The sequence below is a fragment of the Mustela erminea genome, chromosome X, assembly GCF_009829155.1.
Source record: "Mustela erminea isolate mMusErm1 chromosome X, mMusErm1.Pri, whole genome shotgun sequence".
Lineage (NCBI taxonomy): Eukaryota > Metazoa > Chordata > Mammalia > Carnivora > Mustelidae > Mustela > Mustela erminea.
In genome coordinates, this window is record NC_045635.1 from 64,719,948 (window position 1) to 64,739,902 (window position 19,955).

Sequence of the window (19,955 nt, forward strand, 5' to 3'; positions counted from 1 at the left end):
TTTTTTTTTTTTTGACAGAGCGCACAAGTAGGCAGAGAGGCAGGCAGAGAGAGAGAGGAGGAAGCAGGCTCCCTGCTGAGCAGAGAGCCAGATGCGGGGCTTGATCCCAGGACCCTGAGATCATGACCTGAGCCGAAGGCAGAGGCTTAACCTACTGAGCCACCCAGGCGCCCCTGGAGTTTAGGGTTTAATGCAACATACCTGGAGTCCTCTCTACCTCTAATATATTTTTATTCAGGCATGTGGAAACTTGGAGACCATAGATATAGTGGTCATATTTTTTTAGTTTTTTCCAGTCTGTGTCAGTAACATTTTCTGAAAAGAACTGAATTAGCTTAAGAGAGGATACTGACAACAAAGACAGAGAAACAATTATGTGTGGTATTAATTTGGTCTATAGAATGTTTTCCAAAGTGGCCTAGGAATAACTGATAAAATATTTCTCTTTTTATTAACTAGTTTCCCTGGACAACCAAGAAGCTTCTATTGTTTATCAGCCTCATCTTATCACAGTAGAGGAAATAAAAAAGCAGATTGAAGCTGTGGGCTTTCCAGCATTCATCAAAAAACAGCCCAAGTACCTCAAATTGGGGGCTATTGATATAGAACGCCTAAAGAACACACCAGTCAAATCCTCAGAAGGATCACAGCAAAGGAGTCCATCATATACCAGTGATTCAACAGTCACTTTCCTTATAGATGGCATGCATTGTAAATCATGTGTATTAAATATTGAAAGTACTTTATCTACACTCCAGTATGTAAGCAGCGTCATAGTTTCTTTAGAGAAGAGATCTGCCATCGTAAAGTACAATGCAAGCTCAGTCACTCCAGAAACCCTCAGAAAAGCAATAGAAGCCGTGTTACCAGGGCAATATAGAGTTAGTATTACAAGTGAAGTTGAGAGTATCTCAAACTCTCCCTCTAGCTCATCTCTTCAAAAGATCCCTTTGAACATAGCTAGCCATCCGCTGACTCAGCAAACTGTGATAAACATTGATGGCATGACTTGTAATTCTTGTGTTCAGTCTATTGAGAGTGTCATATTAAAAAAGGCAGGTGTAAAATCCATACAAGTATCTCTTGCAAATGGCAATGGGACTGTTGAGTATGATCCTCTACTAACCACTCCAGAAACCTTGAGAGAAGCAATAGAAGACATGGGATTTGATGCTGCCTTGTCAGGTAATTATCATTCTTTTCTCAGATTCTGCTAATGTTTTTTATGTCCTATTTTGGATTCTTTGGCTTTCATCAATAATAAATTAATAATAAGCACTGCAATTCCAGTTTTTGGAAGTAAGTCCTATAGAAGTAGTCAGTGATGTATATAAAGATGCATAAGGATATTTGCATAATTATCTGTAATAATCAAAAACTAGAAACATTAAATCATGATACATCCATATGATGAAATGCTATAGAGGCATAATAAATTATAGTACTAAAGATACTTAATGCCACAGGAAAGTGTCTGAGATATCTTGTTAAATGAAAAAATAAAAGCTAAAAACTTGTATATTCAGTATGATCAAAATTTTATAAACACATTTGTAAGTATTTATACCATGTAAATGTTGTTTATGTATATAAGTGAATAAAGTTCCTGGCAGGACATAAACTAAAATTTTAACAGTGGTTATTATATGAGTGGTAGTATAAAGGTGATATTTATTTTCATTGTGCTTTCCTATGTACTTTGTTTTTTGTGACAAGGATGTATGTGTGCATGTATAATGGGAGAAGCAAATGCTCTTTTGAAAAGAAAAAGAAGGTAGGAATAAATAATAGAATTTTAACTGTAGCTTTAAATTTGGACATTCAAATGAAACTGACTCTAGAACTGCCCCAGAGTCTATTTCCTGAAAGCTCTTACTTGTGAACTGAAACAAAAATGAATGTTCAATGAATTCACCTATGGCAACTTGTTATTTTGAACTAGAGTTGAACCTAGCATTGAATTAAACTGGAAATGCCGTAATGAAATTTCTTGATGTAAATTAAATAGAAAAATTATATAACTAATTTCCAGACAGTGTTAACTTTTGCTATTCTGATCACAATGAAGGATATCAAATAGCTATATTCTTTTCTCAAGCACACTAAAACTGAGAAGCATAAAAAATTAAACACATGCTCAGGTTATTGTTGGTAGACAAATGTCAGTGGAAGAGGACCCAGAGACATACTAAATATTCTTAATTTTTACACTCATGACAAATGGCAGATATTATAGCATTTTCTTTTTTTAAAGATTCTATTTATTTATTTGGCAGAGAGAGAGAGAGATCACAAGTAGGCAGAGGGGCAGGTGGAGAGGGAGGAGGAAGTAGGCTCCCTGCAGAGCACAGAGCCCGATGCGGGGCTCAATCCCAGGACCCTGAGATCATGACCTGAGCCGAAGGTAGAGGCTTAACCCACTGAGCCACCCAGGTGCCCCAGAAATTATAGAATTTTCACTTTTTAATGTAAAGATGTAGTTTGTATACCATAAAATTCACCCTTTTATTTATTTTTTAATTAAAGTTTTTAATTTTTGGAGTTTTTATTTTTTTATTTTTAAGGGTTTTATTTATTTATTTATTTAATCTAATTTTATTTTATTATATGCTATCCCAAGGATGGCAAATGTAAGACATCTGTGGGGCCATCTCCCACATCAATTGTAGCTCTGTTTTTTTTTTTTTAAATGTTTAGCTAGCCTACATATAGTACATCATTAGTATCATTAGTTTTTTCTGTAGTGATCAACAATTCATTAGTTGCATAAAACACCCAGTGTTTATCACAACATGTACTCTCTCCTTAATAATAGGCACTGCATGTTAATACAGTTAATACCCATTACCTGGCTACCCCATCCCTCCAACCGTCTCCTTTTGCAAGCCTCAGTTTGTTTCCTGTAATCCAGAATCTCTCATGGTTTATCTTTGTGTCTGATTTCTTCCCATTCAGTTTTCCCTCCCTTCCCCTGTGGTCCACCACACTATTCCTTATGTTCCATATGTAAGTGAAACTGTATGATAATTGTTTTTCTCTGCTTGACTTATTTCACTCGGCATAATCCCCTCCAGTTCCATCCATGTCACTGCAAATGGTAGATATTCATCCTTTCTGATGGCTGAGTAATATTCCATTGTATCTATGAACCATATCTTCTTTATCCATTCACCTGTTAAAGGACATCTCATCTCCTTCCACATTTTGGCTATCATGGATATTGCCGCTTTGAAAATTCACCCTTTTAAAGTATACAGTCCAGTGGTTCTTAGTATATTCAGAGTTTTGGAGCTGTTACCACTATCTAATTTTACAAGATTTTTATCACGCCCAAAAGAAACCCCGTGTCCATTAGTAGTCACTCCTCATTTCCCTTCCCTTTCCCTCAGCTCCTGTTATTTACTGTTCTGTTTTTTGTCTTTATGAATTTGACAACTCTAGGTACCATATAAGTGGAATCATAGAATATTTGTCCTTTTGTGTCTAACTTCTTTCATTTAGTATATTGTTTTCAAGGTACATAAATTTTCATCTATGTTTGTAACATATATCTGTATTTCATTCTTTTTGTTGCTAAATAGGATTCCATTGTGTATATACATATACACCTCATTTTGTTTCTCCACCTGTCAGTTCATGGAAATTTAGGTTGTTTCCACTTCTTGGCTTTTATGAATAATGCTGCTATGAACATTTATGTATGAGTTTTTACATGAATAATGTTTTTGTTTCTTCTGGGTATATACCTAGGAGTGTAATTTCTGGGTCATAGGGTGAATACGTTTAACTTTTTCAGGAACTACCATATGTTTCCAAAGTGGCTGAACCACTTTACATTGCCACCTAGAATTCTCACTTTAATAAAGACAGTCTCAAAAGACCAAAATTCTTGTACTCAAGAAAAGAGACATATAATTCCTTATTAGAAAATTCACATAGGATACCAAAATATTAAAGGGCCTCTAGTACTAAATGTCTGAACAAAGTATGGGAGATCCATAATTACAAAAGGAAATGATTATGAAACAAGAAGAGGGGCGCCTGGGTGGCTCAGTGGGTTAAGCCTCTGCCTTCGGCTCAGGTCCTGGTCTCAGGGTCCTGGGATCAAGACCCACATTAGGCTCTCTTCTCAGCAGGGAGCCTGCTTCCTCCTCTCTCTCTGCCTGCCTCTCTGCCTACTTGTGATCTCTGTCTGTCAAATAAATAAATAAAATCTTTAAAAAAAGAAACAAGAAAAATTTTAATTGAAATATTGAAGTGAAACTGTTTCAGGTAGCCATAAAAATGAATAAAACTGGTTTCAGCAAAATTTAGTTGTATCTATCATTCCTTAAAATTTTTAATACTTTATTTATTTAGAGAGCACAAGCAGTGGGGAGGGGCAGAGGGAGCAGGAGAGAATCTTAAGCAGGTTCCATGCCCAGCATGGAGCCTGATGTGGAGCTCAATCTCACAACCCTGAGCCAAAATCAAGAGTCAGACACTTAAACAACTCAGCCACCCAGGTGCCCCCATTGCTTATAATTTGTTAAAATTTTCAAAATGACAGTATTTGAGGAGTGCCTGTGTGGCTCAGTTGTTAAGGGTCTGCCTTCGGCTTAGGTCATGATCCTAGGGTCCTGGGATTGAGCCCTGCATCAGCCTCCCTATGCTTCTCCCTCTCCCACTCCCCCTGCTTGTGTTTCCTCTCACTGTGTCTCTCTCTGTCAAATAAATAAATAAATAACTTTTTTAAAAAAAAAAGACAATATTTGAAACTGATTCACATTTTTGCTTGTATAACGTTGAATTAATCTTCAGAGTTTCTATTAAATTAAAATACTTTGGCATACATAATGCATTATGAACACCACGTAAGTTTAGTTTACATTATTATCAGCCAGACAAGTTACTTACACTGTGATATTCCTATGCTTCTTAAATATAGGAACTTAAATATAGGAACTCAAATCATATCAGTTTATATCACATATTGTATGAAAGTGAAATATTTTTAAAAAATCAGATCTGGTATCTGACATTATTGTAAGCAAGAACCTTACAAACTTTCAGATTGTACCTCTACATTGGAATTTATCCTATTCATTTGGGTCTGTATTTTTGCAGCTTCAAGTATGGTTCACAGATCATCAGTAGAAGCACCATCACTGGGAGCTTGTTAGAACTAGACTCTCTGACCCACTGCATATCCATTAAATAAAAATCTACATTTTAATTTTAATAAGCTCTCCAGGTAATTCATATGCACATTATAGTTTGAGAAGCCCTGGTATAAATAATTTGCCATGGTGACCTCTATAAATAAAGTCTCTCAATTAAATCTGTATTAACATTGTTTATTTGCTACAATGATAATATAGTATTAAATAATATAATTTAAAATGGCATTTAAGAGTTTTTATATACAGATGTGAGCAGAGTAAAAGTACCTTTCCAACTATCTCACATGGTTTCAAAGATGGACTTGAGCAGTAGGTGAAATTCTTTTTTTAAAATTTTTTAAAAATTTATTTATTTTTTAAAATAAACATATAATGTATTTTTATCCCCAGGGGTACAGGTCTGTGAATCGCCAGGTTTACACATTTCACAGCACTCATCATAGCACATACCCTCCCCAATGTCCATATCCCCACCACCCTTTCCTGTCCTCCCTCCCCCCAGCAACCCTCAGTGTGCTTTTTGAGATTGAGTCTTTTATGGTTTGTCTCCCTCCCAATCCCACCATCTTTCATTTTTTTTTCCTACCCCCCAGCCCCCCCCACATTGCATCTCCATTTACTCATATCATGGAGATCATATGATGTCTTTCTCCGATTGACTTATTTCGCTAAGCATGTAATACCCTCTAGTTCCATCCCATGTCGTCGCAAATGGCAAGATTTCATTTCTTTTGATGGCTGCATAGTATTCCATTGTGTGTATATTCCACATCTTTATCCATTCATCTGTTGATGGACATCTAGGTTCTTTCCATAGTTTGGCTATTGTAGACATTGCTGCTATAAACATTCGGGTGCACGTGCCCCTTTGGAGCACCATGTTTGTATCTTTAGGATATATACCCAGTAGTGCAATTGCTGGGTCATAGGGTAGCTCTATTTTCAGTTTTTTGAGGAACCTCCACACTGTTTTCCAGAGTGGTTGCACCAGCTTGCATTCCCACCAGCAGTGTAGGAGGGTTCCAGTAGGAGAAATTCTGGTCAGACGAGTAAGAGCACTTGATAGTCTCTCTCCATGTCTATCATCTACATCGTTTTCAGGATCCATGATTGCAACATGTTCAGTAACTTTTAACAATGGATTTTACCTTAACCAACTGTTGTCAAGGGCCCCAGGAATTGACTGTTCGACAAATAATTACCAGGAGCCTGTTGTGTATCCTACATCTGTTAGCGGTTAAAACAAACACATTAATGACCATGATGAATAGGTAAAAAACCTTGGCACAGTGAACATCACCATAAAAGAATTGATAGAGTTGTGACTACAGTGGCCCATATTATTTGGATAAAAGGTTGATATCAAATGATTGCATTTTGTATTTCTGGAAGAGATCATTCAGAGTTTAAGATGCTATCAGAATGGTGGCTACCCATTTTCTGAATATCCATGTCAATGCCAATTCTGGCCTCACAGCCCATCACTATAACCCCTTCCCAGAAAGAGAGGGGCTGGCATGATTTGTCTTTATGACATACTAATTCTGGGTGGGCTGTAAAATTTAAAGGAGATAGAGAAATATCAGGTGCTTTTTTTCTTCATTGGTGAATCTTTTTTAAATTTTATTTTTTAACATTTTAATGCAGGTGTAGTTAACTTACAGTGGTACATTAGTTTCAGGTGTACAATATAGTGATTCATCACTTCCATACTTCACCCAGTGCTCATTACAAGTGCACTTCTTCTTTTTTTTTGTTAAAGATTTTATTTATTTATTTGAGAGAGAGAGAGAGAGAGAGAGCACAAGCAGCAGGAACAGCAGGCAGAGCAGGCAGAGGGATAAACAAGCTCCCTGCAGAGTGAGGAGCCCAATGAGGGACTGACTGGATCCTAGGACCCTAGGATAATGACCTGAGTTAAAGGCAGCTGCTTAACTGACTGAGCCACCCAGGTGTCCCCACATGTGCACTTCTTAATCTCCATCACCTGTTCAACCCATCCTCCAAATAGTTCCTCTGGTAACCATCTGTTTATCCTCTATAATTAAGAATCTCTTTGTTAATTTCTCTCTTTCCAGTCCCTTTGTCCTTTTGTTTCTTAAATTCCACATATGAGTGAACTGAGTATTTCTCTTTCTCTGAATGACTTATTTCACTTAGAATAATACATTCTAGCTCCATTCTTATCATTGCAAATGGCAAGATTTCAATTTTTATGGCTGAATATTCCATTGTGTATATCCATTTATCAATTGATGGACAATTGAACTGCTTTCATAATTTGGCTATTGTAAGTAATGCTTCTGTAAACATTGGTGTGTATTTATCCCTTTGAATTAGTGTTTTTGTATTTTTTGGGTAAATACCCAGTAGTGTGATTGCTGGATCAGAGGGCAGTTCTATTTTTAACTTTTTGAAGAACCTCTGTAATATTTTCCATAGTGGCTGCACCAGTTAGCATTCCTACCAGCAGTTCAAGAGGGTTCTTTTTGCTTCACCTTCTTGCCAAAACTTAGTGTTTGAGTTTTTATTTTAGTTTAGCCATCCTGACAGATGTAAGTTGATATGTCATTATAGTTTTTGTTTGTATTTTCCTGATGATCACTGATGTTGAGCATCTTTTCATGTGTCTGTTGGCCATCTGTAAGTCTTTGGAGAAATGTTTGTTCAGGTCTTCTGCCCATTTTTAAATTGGATTATTTGTTTTTTGGTTGTCTAATTTGGTAAGTTCTTTATATATTTTGGATCCTAACCCTTTATTGGCTATGTCATATGCAGTTATCTCCTCCTATTCAGTAGGTCACCTTTTAGTTTTGTTGTTTCCTTTGCTGTGCAGAAGCTTTTTATTTTGATGTATTCCCAATAGTTTATTGTTCTTTTGTTTCCCTTGCCTCAGGAGGAATATCTAGAGAAAAGTTGCTGTGACCAGTGTCAGAGAAATTACTGCCTGTGTTCTTTTCTAGGACTATTGTGGTTCTTGTCTCACATTTAGGTGTTTAATTCATTTTGAATTTATTTTTGTGTATGGTGTAAGAAAGTGGTCTGGGTTCATTCTTTTGCATGTTGTTGTCCACTTTTCCCAACAACATGTGTTGAAGAGATGATTTTTTCCATTGTATATTCTTGCTGCCTCTGCCAACGATTAATTGACCATATAATTGTGGGTTTATTTCTGGGCTTTCTATTTTGTTCTATTGATCTATGTGTCTGTTTTTGTTCTAGAACCATGCTATTTTGATTACTACAGCTTTGTAATATAACTTGATGTCTGGTATTGTGATACCTCCAGTTTTTCTTTTTCAGGATTGTTTTGATATTTAGGATTTTTTGTGGTTCTACACAAATTTTAAGATTGTTTGTTCTAGTTCCGTGAAAAATGCTATTGGCATTTTGGTAGGGATTGCATTAAATGTATAGATTGCTTAGATTAAATGTATAGTATAGACATTTTAATATTTGTTCTTCCAATCCATGAGCATGCAATGTCTTTCCATTTCTTTGTGTTGTCTTCAGTTTCTTTCATCAGCATTTTATAGTTTTCAGAGCAAAGGTCTTTTACTTATTTGGTTAAGTTTATTCCTAGCTATTTTATTATTTTTGATGCAATTATAAATGGAATTGCTTTTTCTTTTTATGCTGCTTTATTATTGGTATGTAGAAATGCAACAGATTTCTGTACATTGATTTTGTATCCTGTGACTTTACTGAATTCATCCATCAGTTCTAGTCGTTTTTTGGTGGACTTGGGTTTTCTATATTGTATCCTGTCATCTGCAAACAGTGAAAGTTTTATTTTTTCTTTGCAATTTGGATGCCTGTTATTTTGTTGTTGTTGTTGTCTGATTGCTGTGGCTAGGACTTCCAGTACAGTGTTGAATAAAAGTGGTGAGAACAGATATCCTTGTCTTGTTCCTGATCTTAGGGTAAAAACTCTGTTTTTCACCATAGACTATGATGTTGGCTGTGGGTTTTTCATATAAAGCATTTATTATGTTGAGGTATGTTCCCACTAGGCCAACTTTTTTGGAGGGTTTTTACAATGAATGGATGTTGTAATTTGTCATGCTTTTTCTGAACCTATTGAAATAATCATATTTTTTTTCCTTTTTTTGTTGATGTGATGTTTCACATTGATTGCACAAATACTGAACCACCCTTGCATAATCCAATTTTATTGTGACCATCAATCTCATCATTCTCTTAAAAAGATATATAATATATGAGGTTAAGTCGTCAGTAACCAATTAAAGAAAAAAATACTCAAATTCTTCTCCTTTTTGTAACTATTTTAGTTTTAATTTCAAACTTATAGAGAAGCTGCAAGAGTAATATAAAGAATTCCTGTTTACCAATTTCTCTCAGATTCCCTCATTTTTAATATTTTACCACATCTGTTTTATCATTCTCTCTGTTGACAGACACATACACAGACACACACACACACACACACACACACACACACAGATGCACACATACATACTACCTTTTTCTGAATCATTTGAGAATTTGAGAGTACATTTCAGGAATGATATTTTTCATTCTTTTTAAATCCATTTTCTGGTTAGGTATTTCTTCTTCATATTACTTCAGACACTGAACCCTCCAATTTTGAGGATGATATTAGAAACCCTTTCTTGAAATTTTTTTTTAAAGATTTTATTTATTTATTTGACAGACAGAGATCACAAGTAGGCAGAGAGGCAGGCAGAGAGAGAGAGAGAGGGAAGCAGGCTCCCTGCTGAGCAGAGAGCCCGATGCGGGACTCGATCCCAGGACCCTGAGATCATGACCTGAGCCGAAGGCAGCGGCTTAACCCACTGAGCCACCCAGGCGCCCGTTTCTTGAAATTTTTGGAATCTTTTCTGCTTGTTGTCTCAAGTGCAGGAAAGTCAGCCTGCCTTCCTTTTGAATTCACTTAAGCATAGGTAGTATTACTGCAGCCTATAGAAAAGCTAATTGAAGAAAAGTAGTCATTTAATCCAGTGTGGCTTTTTAACACCTGCCTTGTGTCTGTGGAAGATGGAAGCTTTTACTCTTCTGGTTACCCCCCTCACTGGGGTAAAGGGCACAATTTTATGGATCTTTGTTGAGAGGTCATGCCAAGGTAGCTAAAAGGGACTATTTCTATGACTTATTTTAATTTAGTGTACTCTACTTCCAGAGCGTGAAAATTACAGATTGTATTATAGGTTAGCTCTGGTACCTGAAATAACGGAATACTGAGCCTAAAGTAATTAGCAGTATAAACTTTTTTTTCAGTGTCTGATTTCAGAATGAAGTCTTGATAGTAATTGCGAGAGAATGAAGTAAGCTCCTGGATGGATTTATATATTTTTTCAAAGCCACAGCTATTTCCTTTGGGCAAATGAGCTTCCTTTTTGAATTCTTTAAGATCACAGTAGTATTTGGTAAATTTTACCATCTGTTTCTAAATAATGCTCCCACAATCTGAATGAATAAATATAGTTTTCTAAATTGATTTTCTTATGATCAGAGACCAACTAATTTTGTAATTAGGAGTATCTAGTCAATTGTGATCAAAGTGTCTTTTTCTGGAACTCAGATTGGCTGTAGTGCCATGGCCTGGAAGAATGCTGAAAATGCAGAATCTCAGGCCCCATTCTAAATGTCCTGAACTATAATCTGCATTTTTTTAAAATTTATTTTTTATTTATTTTCAGCATAACAGTATTCATTACTTTTGCACCACACCCAGTGCTCCATGCAATCCGTGCCCTCTATTATACCCACCACCTGGTACCCCAACCTCCCTCCCCCGCCCCTTCAAAACCCTCAGATTGTTAAATCCCCCAGGTTGTCGTATGTGCATTAAGAGTAAGTAACAGTAAGAGTTATTATACTGATTTGTGAAGTCTAGATCATTATTTATGAGTTAAATTGTCAGGCTTTTATTAAAGTTTCTGCAAAAGATGCCCTCTTTAGCATCCTAAAAACCAGCTCTGATGCAGGGGTTCCTCTGTGGGTTAGCCAAGTAGACCTGAACCAGTTTTTTTTTTTGCCCAAGGGGAAGAAAGAACGAGTTAGGTGCCTGAAAATTGCCACATCACCTCTTTTCCTCCTTATCTCTGCAGGAGAGTATAAAATCATCAGCTTTGCAAGTGCATGGATGTGCTAGAGAAGATAACTTCTCCCTTTTTGGAGATGATTCATTCTGCAGTGGATAAACTAAAACAAACAGCAGATTTTCTGAGACTGCAGGGGAACTTCTGGTTAATAGGAATTTCCCATTGTTCCACAGTCCATAAACATTCTCTGGAGAGATTTTCTCAATATTCCTTTTATTTTATTTTAATCTTTTTGTGTATACACAAATGCTTCTAGCAACTTTATTCATAATTGCCAAAAACTGGAAACAATCTAGATGACTTTATTTACTTATTTTTATTATGTTCAGTTAGCCATTGTGTAGTACATCATTAGTTTTTGATGTAGTGTTCAGTGATTCATTAGTTATGTATAATAATAATACCAGGTGCTCATCATACCACATGCCCTCCATCACTCTGTTACTCCCTCCCCCAACCGCCTCCCTTCTGAAACCCTCAGTTTGTTTCCCGGAGTCCAGAGTCTCTTATGATTTGTCTCCCTCTCTGATTTCTCCCCCTTCAAATTTCCCTCCCTTACCCTACGGTCCTCCGTGCTATTGCTTATGTTCCACATATGAGTGAAACCATATGATAATTGTCTTTCTCTGCTTGACTTACTTCACTTAGCATAATCCCCTCCAATTCCATCCATGTTGATGAAAATGGTAGGTATTCATCCTTTCTGATGGCTGAGTAGTATTCCGTGGTATATATGAACCCTATCTTCTTTATCCATTCATCTGTTGAATGACATCTCAGCTCCTTCCACAGTTTGGCTATTGTGGACATTGCTGCTATAAACATTGGAGTGCACATGTCCCTTCTTTTCACCACATCTATATTTTGGGGGTAAATACCTAGTAGTGCAATTGCTGGGTCATAGGGTAGCTCTATTTTTAACATTTTATTTAGGTTTTTGGAGCATGTGCCCATGTGCCTGCAGCAGTGGGGAGAGGCAGAGAAAGAGTTGGAAAGAGAATCTTTTTTTTTTTAAAAGATTTTATTTATTTATTTGACAGAGAGAGATCACAAGTAGGCAGAGAGGCAGGCAGAGAGAGAGGAGGAAGCAGGCTCCTCGCTGAGCAGAGAGCCCAATGTGGGGCTCGATCCCAGGACCCCGAGATCATGACCTGAGCCGAAGGCAGCAGCTTAACCCACTGAGCTACCCAGGTGCCCCTGGAAAGAGAGTCTTAAGCAGGCTCTACACCGAGCATGAAGCTAACATGGGGCTCAGTCTTACAACCCTGAGATCATGACCTGAGCCAAAATCAAGAGTTGGATCCTTAACCGACTGAGCCACTAGGCACCCCCCCAAATATTCCTTTGCACATAACAAAGATTACTGCTGACTTACTCCTTGCCTTTTCTTCAATTGTCCTCAAAAACATTTTAATGTAAAAAAATACTGTTTTAAAATTTAGAGAATATAGAAATGTCTGTAGAGAAAATGTGTTCATCTGTCATTCTATTCTTGCCTTAACCCCATTTGTCAGAAATAGCCACCATTAATATTTTGACTTCCCTGTACATGGTCTCATATATACATATACACAATTTTAAAAATTAGTATATATATATATATATGTATATATATACATATATGTATATATTTAGATTTTATTTGAGAGAGAGCATGCATGCAAAAAAAAGAGAGAGAGAGACAGAGAGCACATATAGGGAGGAGGGGCAGAGGGAGAGGAAGAAACGACTCCCCACTGAGCAGTGAGGTCACATGGGACTCAATCCCAGGACCCCGGGATCATCACCTGAGTGGAAGGCAGGTACTTAACCGGCTGAGCCTCCCAGGTGCCACTACACAAAAAATTTTCAGATGACATCATACTGCAATGCTGTTTTACAAATTCATTTTTGCTCTCCTTACTATATCATGAATTAGTTTAATGCCAGTATGTAAGTCATTAACATGATGATAACTATTCATTATAAAAATAAGAGCTTTCCATCAACAACCTACTCTCTATCTGGGGTTTGCAATAGAGAAAACAGCTAGAAGAACTTGGTATAATCAAAGTTTTGTTTATTCAGTTAGTTCAGATTTTCCAGAGAACTGGGACGGGTAGTATTGAAATTTGAAGTCACTTTCTGGAAAGTGTAAAAAGCAGTGTTGAGAATTCTAGGTACATGCTTGTTTTAAAGGAATGGTTTGACAGTGCCTAGAGGTATGGATTGTGATAAATGACCAGGATGCAGCTGAAGAATACCTCAAATGAAACGAATCTTTCCCTCTCCACCAGATACAAATGAGCCATTTGTAATAATAGCTCAGACCTCATCGGAAATGCCGCTTTTGACCTCAACAAATGAATTTTATACTAAAATGATGACACCAATTAATGACGGGGAAGCAAAGACTACATCTAAGTGTTACATACAGGTCACTGGTATGACTTGTGCTTCCTGTGTAGCAAACATTGAACGGAATTTAAGACGAGAAGAAGGTAAGACAGTCTTAGAGCCTGTTATTTTGTGTATTGATTTGAGGACTCTCTCCTTTTTGACCTCTTAGTTGTTTTATAACCATTTTTGTGGTTCTTGCTAGGGCCTTATGAAGTCCTGCATATGAGTGATGTGCAGGACAACCTTGACTTTCTGACAGCCAGTTTTTGTGTTTTGTTCCCAAGTTCCAATCTTGTTTACCTCATGATCAATAAATTTAATATCAATGAAATTTATAGGAAAATAACAGAAGGAAATGTATAAGGTTACTATTCTCTATAGACCTTGGTTGCAATCAATGTTAAGAAACATACAAATTTTCTGATAAAGCTATGCTTAAAACTAATAACCACAGTCTGTAAGTTTCAGTATTACTGTACCTGGACCAAGAACCAGACCAAAACAAAGTTTGTTTAAAATTATAGTGTTCTCTTCCAACAGTTTTATCACTGATATTTGCTTATAGCAAAAATGTTAAAAAGTTACTCAGTATTGTCTATAAATTTTAACTCTAGGTTACAAAATCCTAGAAAATTTACTGCATACTTTTTTTATTTAGTTATACTCAAATGTTTTACTTTATAAGTTTGCGTTCATGTTAATAGACTTCACACTGTGGTATAATAGATTTGTTAACCATGTAGTTATGCAGTTATGTTTAATGAGACTGAAATCTTAGGTTTGGTACTAGCCCCAATGTCTTAAATAATACATGCTCTTGGTCACAAGGGCCAAATAGGTAAGATTAGTATCAGCTTATCCCCTCTATTGTGGGGCAATAACTCAAAGTATATAATAATAATATAGGGCTGGGGTCCATAGGCCTTATATATAAAGGCCTTATAACACACACATACACACACGCCTTACCTTATATATACAGGCCAGAAAATTATAATGAAGTGTATGTTATACAGAGCCATCTTCATTTATTCCCTTATCTGCATTGTGTCATTTTTGCATGTCATTTCAATCTCCATTATATCTAATTAGAATGCAGTTGAGGCTGAAGCTTATATTACACTTTGAATGATTAAAAGGAGGGAGGTTACAAACAAATGAAAACAAAAGAAGTTTGTAAAGTTCTTGTTTAATTTTAGAACCAATAATTTTTTGGCAATTCAGAAATAGCCTTTTTCGTAAGATAAGCAATGCCTATGTCAATCTTGAATCTTTTTTTTTAAAAAAAAATCCATTCTGCTGATTGATCCTTCCTGTTGCTTCCTACTATCCCCTTTACTACCTCTTTACCCAATTAAGAATACCATTGGCCTATTTCTGGGCTCTCTATTCTGTTCCATTGATCTATGTGTCTGTTTTTGTGCCAGTACCATGCTGTCTTGATGACGACAGCTTTGTAATAGAGCTTGAAGTCCGGAATTGTGATGCCACCAACGTTGGCTTTCTTTTTCAATATCCCTTTGGCTATTCGAGGTCTTTTCTGGTTCCATATAAATTTTAGCATTATTTGTTCCATTTCTTTGAAAAAGATGGATGGTACTTTGATAGGAATTGCATTAAATGTGTAGATTGCTTTAGGTAGCATAGACATTTTCACAATATTTATTCTTCCAATATGGTCAACTAATCTTCGACAAAGCAGGAAAGAATGTCCAATGGAAAAAAGACAGCCTCTTCAATAAATGGTGCTGGGAAAATTGGACAGCCACATGCAGAAAAATGAAATTGGACCATTTCCTTACACCACACACAAAAATAGACTCAAGATGGATGAAGGACCTCAATGTGCGAAAGGAATCCATCAAAATCCTTGAGGAGAACACAGGCAGCAACCTCTTTGACCTCAACCGCAGCAACATCTTCCTAGGAACAACGCAAAAGGCAAGGGAAGCAAGGGCAAAAATGAACTATTGGGATTTCATCAAGATCAAAAGCTTTTGCACAGCAAAGGAAACAGTTAACAAAATCAAAAGACAACTGACAGAATGGGAGAAGATATTTGCAAATGACATATCAGATAAAGGACTAGTGTCCAGAATCTATAAAGAACTTAGCAAACTCAACACCCAAAGAACAAATAATCCAATCAAGAAATGGGCAGAGGACATGAACAGACATTTCTGCAAAGAAGACATCCAGATGGCCAACAGACACATGAAAAAGTGCTCCATATCACTCGGCATCAGGGAAATACAAATCAAAACCACAATGAGATATCACCTCACACCAGTCAGAATGGCTAAAATAAACAAGTCAGGAAATGACAGATGCTGGCGAGGATGCGGAGAAAGGGGAACCCTCCTACACTGTTGGTGGGAATGCAAGCTGGTGCAGCCACTCTGGAAAATAGCATGGAGGTTCCTCAAAATGTTGAAAATAGAACTGCCCTATGACCCAGCAATTGCACTATTGGGTATTTACCCTAAGGATACAAACGTAGTGATCCAAAGGGGCACATGCACCCGAATGTTTATAGCAGCAATGTCCACAATAGCCAAACTATGGAAAGAACCTAGATGTCCATCAACAGATGAATGGATCAAGAAGATGTGGTATATATGCACAATGGAATACTATGCAGCCATCAAAAGAAATGAAATCTTGCCATTTGCGACAACATGGATGGAACTAGAGCGTATCATGCTTAGCGAAATAAGTCAAGCAGAGAAAGACAACTATCATATGATCTCCTTGATATGAGGAAGTGGTGATGCAACATGGGGGCTTAAGTGGGTAGGAGAAGAATAAAGGAAACAAGATGGGATTGGGAGGGAGACAAACCATAAGTGACTTTTAATCTCACAAAACAAACTGAGGGTTGCTGGGGGGAGGGGGTTTGGGAGAAGGGGGTGGGATTATGGACATTGGGGAGGGTATGTGCTTTTGGTGAGTGCTGTGAAGTGTGTAAACCTGGTGATTCACAGACCTGTACCCCTGGGGATAGAGTATTATGCCTCCATCAGAAAGGATGAATACCCAACTTTTGTAACAACATGGACGGGACTGGAAGAGATTATGCTGAGTGAAATAAGTCAAGCAGAGAGAGTCAATTATCATATGGTTTCACTTATTTGTGGAGCATAACAAATAGCATGGAGGACATGGGGACTTAGAGTGGAGAAGGGAGTTGGGGGAAATTGGAAGGGGAGGTGAACCATGAGAGACTATGGACTCTGAAAAACAATCTGAGGGTTTTGAAGGGACGGGGGGTGGGAGGTTGGGGTACCAGGTGGTGGGTATTATAGAGGGCACGGATTGCATGGAGCACGGGGTGTGGTGCAAAAATAATGAATACTGTTATGCTGGAAATAAATTAAAAAAAAAAAAAAAGAAAGGAAGTAAAAAAAAAAAAAAAAAAAGAATACCATTGGCCTAGCTGGGGTTACTATATTCACTTTTTAAAAAAATTATGTAACACTCGCTGTGTCTTAGTTTAGTTTGCATTATATTTATAAAAATGAATAGAGTTTTTGAAGTAAGAGTTTAAAAAGTTAGCCATAATTTATGTAAGTATGAAACCTATTTTTGAGAGTCCAATTTTCCCTTCTATTTCTGTTTGGCTATAGATTACATCCAAATGAAGCAAAAAGATTTTTTTCTAATTTCTCTGTACCCTACTCTTATTACTGATGCTTTCCTATGAACTGGTCCTCTGAATTATTTGGTATCCACAAAGCCCAGAATGTAATCATTTTATACAGAAAACTTAGATTATATAGGTACTTTATTTTCTTGTTAAAAACTATTATTAAGTTAATACTATTTTCTTTTCTTTTTATCCAACCGTAGAGTTGACCTGTTGATCCCCATTGCCTGTCAGGTAGCCGCCAAGTGCCATAGATAACCAGAAAGAGCTGATACTTCTGCTATGCAGAATTAATTTTCTTCCTGGCAATGTCAGCAGTAGCTGGCCTAGAGAAGTAGGATGGTTATTAATAAAAGGCTTGTGCTAGAGAACAGGGTGACTGTGATAAAATGAACTCCTTTGTTTAATTAACAAGTTGTATGGCACCCCCCCCATGAATAAGACCACTTTATATTAGTGTGTACCAGGCAGTAAAATTTGATAATTTTAAGAAATCACTATTATTTGATTATGTTATAATGTACATGTTGGTACATCTTGGATTCTTTGCTGTAACTGCAGGATTTCCTTAAGTACTTAAGTTCCTTTCTCTCTAGGTCTCTGTCTTATTGGTTTCTACAATGCTTTATATTTATATATAAGGTCTCAGCCTATTGTAATTCATAGGCCTTACTTGGATCCCAATTAAAAAAAAAGAAACTGTGTTAGGCAAACTAGTAAACAATTATAAGACAAGTATGGAAATGTGAATTCTGCCTGGATATTTGGTGATAATGAATTATTTTAGGTATGATAAGGTATTATATATACTTTTTAAAGAGAAGAGTCTATCTTTAAGTGATACGTATTAAAATATTTACATATGAAATGTTATCTGGGTTTTGCTTCAAAATAATCAGGGTAGAGTACAGGAAGTAAGAGGATAGGAATATAGATGAAACAAGAACAGCCCCAGTATTCATTTTTCAAAAAGATTTATTTATTTATTTTAGAGAGAGAGAACAGGGGGAGGGGCAAAGGGAGAGGGAGAGGGTGAGAGAGAATCCTTAAGCAGACTCCTCGCTTAGCACAGAGCTCTATGTGGGGCTTGATCCCAGGACCCCCAAGATCATGACCTGAGCCAAATCAAGAGTTGATCATCTAACCTACTGAGCTCCCCAGGCACCCCCAGCCCCAGTATTATTGATAATTGTTGAAACTGGGCAATGGTTGTATCAAGTTTATTATGTTGTTCTCTCTTTTGAGCATATATAAATCAAAAATTTCCATAATAAAAAGTTTAAGAAACTAAGGCCCCATTTCAAATAGTTTTATTTGGTTTGGGTTCAGGACTGTATAAAAGCTAACTAATAACTAATAAATAACTAGCAAATTTCTCTAGGTTCACTTTAATCCCTTTATACATGAAAAAATACTAATAACATTACTCTTTTTATAAAGGTATTATCTCAATTGCTTTTCTTATCAATGCTTTTAGGAATATATTCTGTACTTGTGGCTCTGATGGCTGGCAAGGCAGAAGTAAGGTATAATCCTGCTGTTATACAACCACCAATGATAGCTGAGTTCATCCGAGAGCTTGGATTTGGAGCCACTATGATAGAAAATGCTGATGAAGGAGATGGTGTTTTGGAACTTGTTGTAAGTAATCATTTCTGCGTGATTAATAAAATTTACAGAAAAAAACATAGGATTCAGAAAACAGTTCCAAAGATATTTAAGGTTTGGGAAAATAAGACATAAAATGAAAAATAAGGAAACTGGAAAATAGAAGGATAAGATATGACTTAAGCATGGAATGTAAGATAATCATCTATTAAGAACCAAAAAAGAAGATTTAGGTTTGAATAAATAAATGAAAATCAACTTTTAAAATACAGTATGATTCCTACCTAGTAGCTAGAAAATAAATTTCAGATGCATTAAAGACTTAAATTTTATAGATGAAGCTATAAAACCAGGTGAAGGCGTGTTGGTTTTAAAATGGTCATTTTTGCCAATCTAGCAAATTGAGTTTTATTTATATAACTTAAACAATTAAAACAAAAAATTTAATACTGCACCAAAATTAGTTCCAGCTCAATCAAAAATTTAAATGTCAAAAAACATGAAATCACTAGGAGAAATATTTAGAGCTCTTTCCCCCAGTACTTTATTATAAAAACTTGAGACATCAGGAAAGTCAAAAGAATCGTACAGTGGAAACCCTTATACCCACCACCTAGATTCTCCATTAACATTTTAGCATATCTCTTTTACTATACATAAGTCTGTTAATCCATTGTTGTAAATAATTTTAGACTCACAAAGTGGCAAAACGAGTAGAGAATTTATATGAAGCTTCTACCCAGCTTTTCCCAATAATAACATCTAACCTATCACTTAAAAAGTAGTATTAGAGTGACAATGGCCTTTCTAACTATCATATAAAACCTATAAAGAAAAGATTGATAAATTCATATATATGAAAATTTCTTTTTGGAAGGAAAATACCATAAACAAAGTCAAAAGACAAAAATTGAATTTATTTCTTATCATAGATGAAGGTTAATTTTCTTAATATATGAAGAAGTATTTTAAATCAATAAAAAAGTACCAGTAACCCAAAAGAGAGATAAAAGAGGATATGAACTCTGAGGGTTTTGAAGGGACGGGGGGTGGGAGGTTGGGGTACCAGGTGGT

At 36.3% G+C, this 19,955-nt stretch overlaps 1 protein-coding gene across 2 annotated transcripts in view; it reads left to right on the plus strand.

Moving 5' to 3' along the window:
• Positions 1–19,955, plus strand: part of ATP7A (ATPase copper transporting alpha) — a 181,630-nt gene that overhangs the window by 101,318 nt on the left and 60,357 nt on the right. For both annotated transcript variants that reach the window (XM_032329949.1, XM_032329950.1), the window contains exons 4-6: positions 460–1,185; positions 13,525–13,728; positions 18,751–18,914. In XM_032329949.1, coding sequence (XP_032185840.1) covers positions 460–1,185; positions 13,525–13,728; positions 18,751–18,914 — 1,094 coding nt within the window. The remainder of the gene's footprint in view (positions 1–459; positions 1,186–13,524; positions 13,729–18,750; positions 18,915–19,955) is intronic.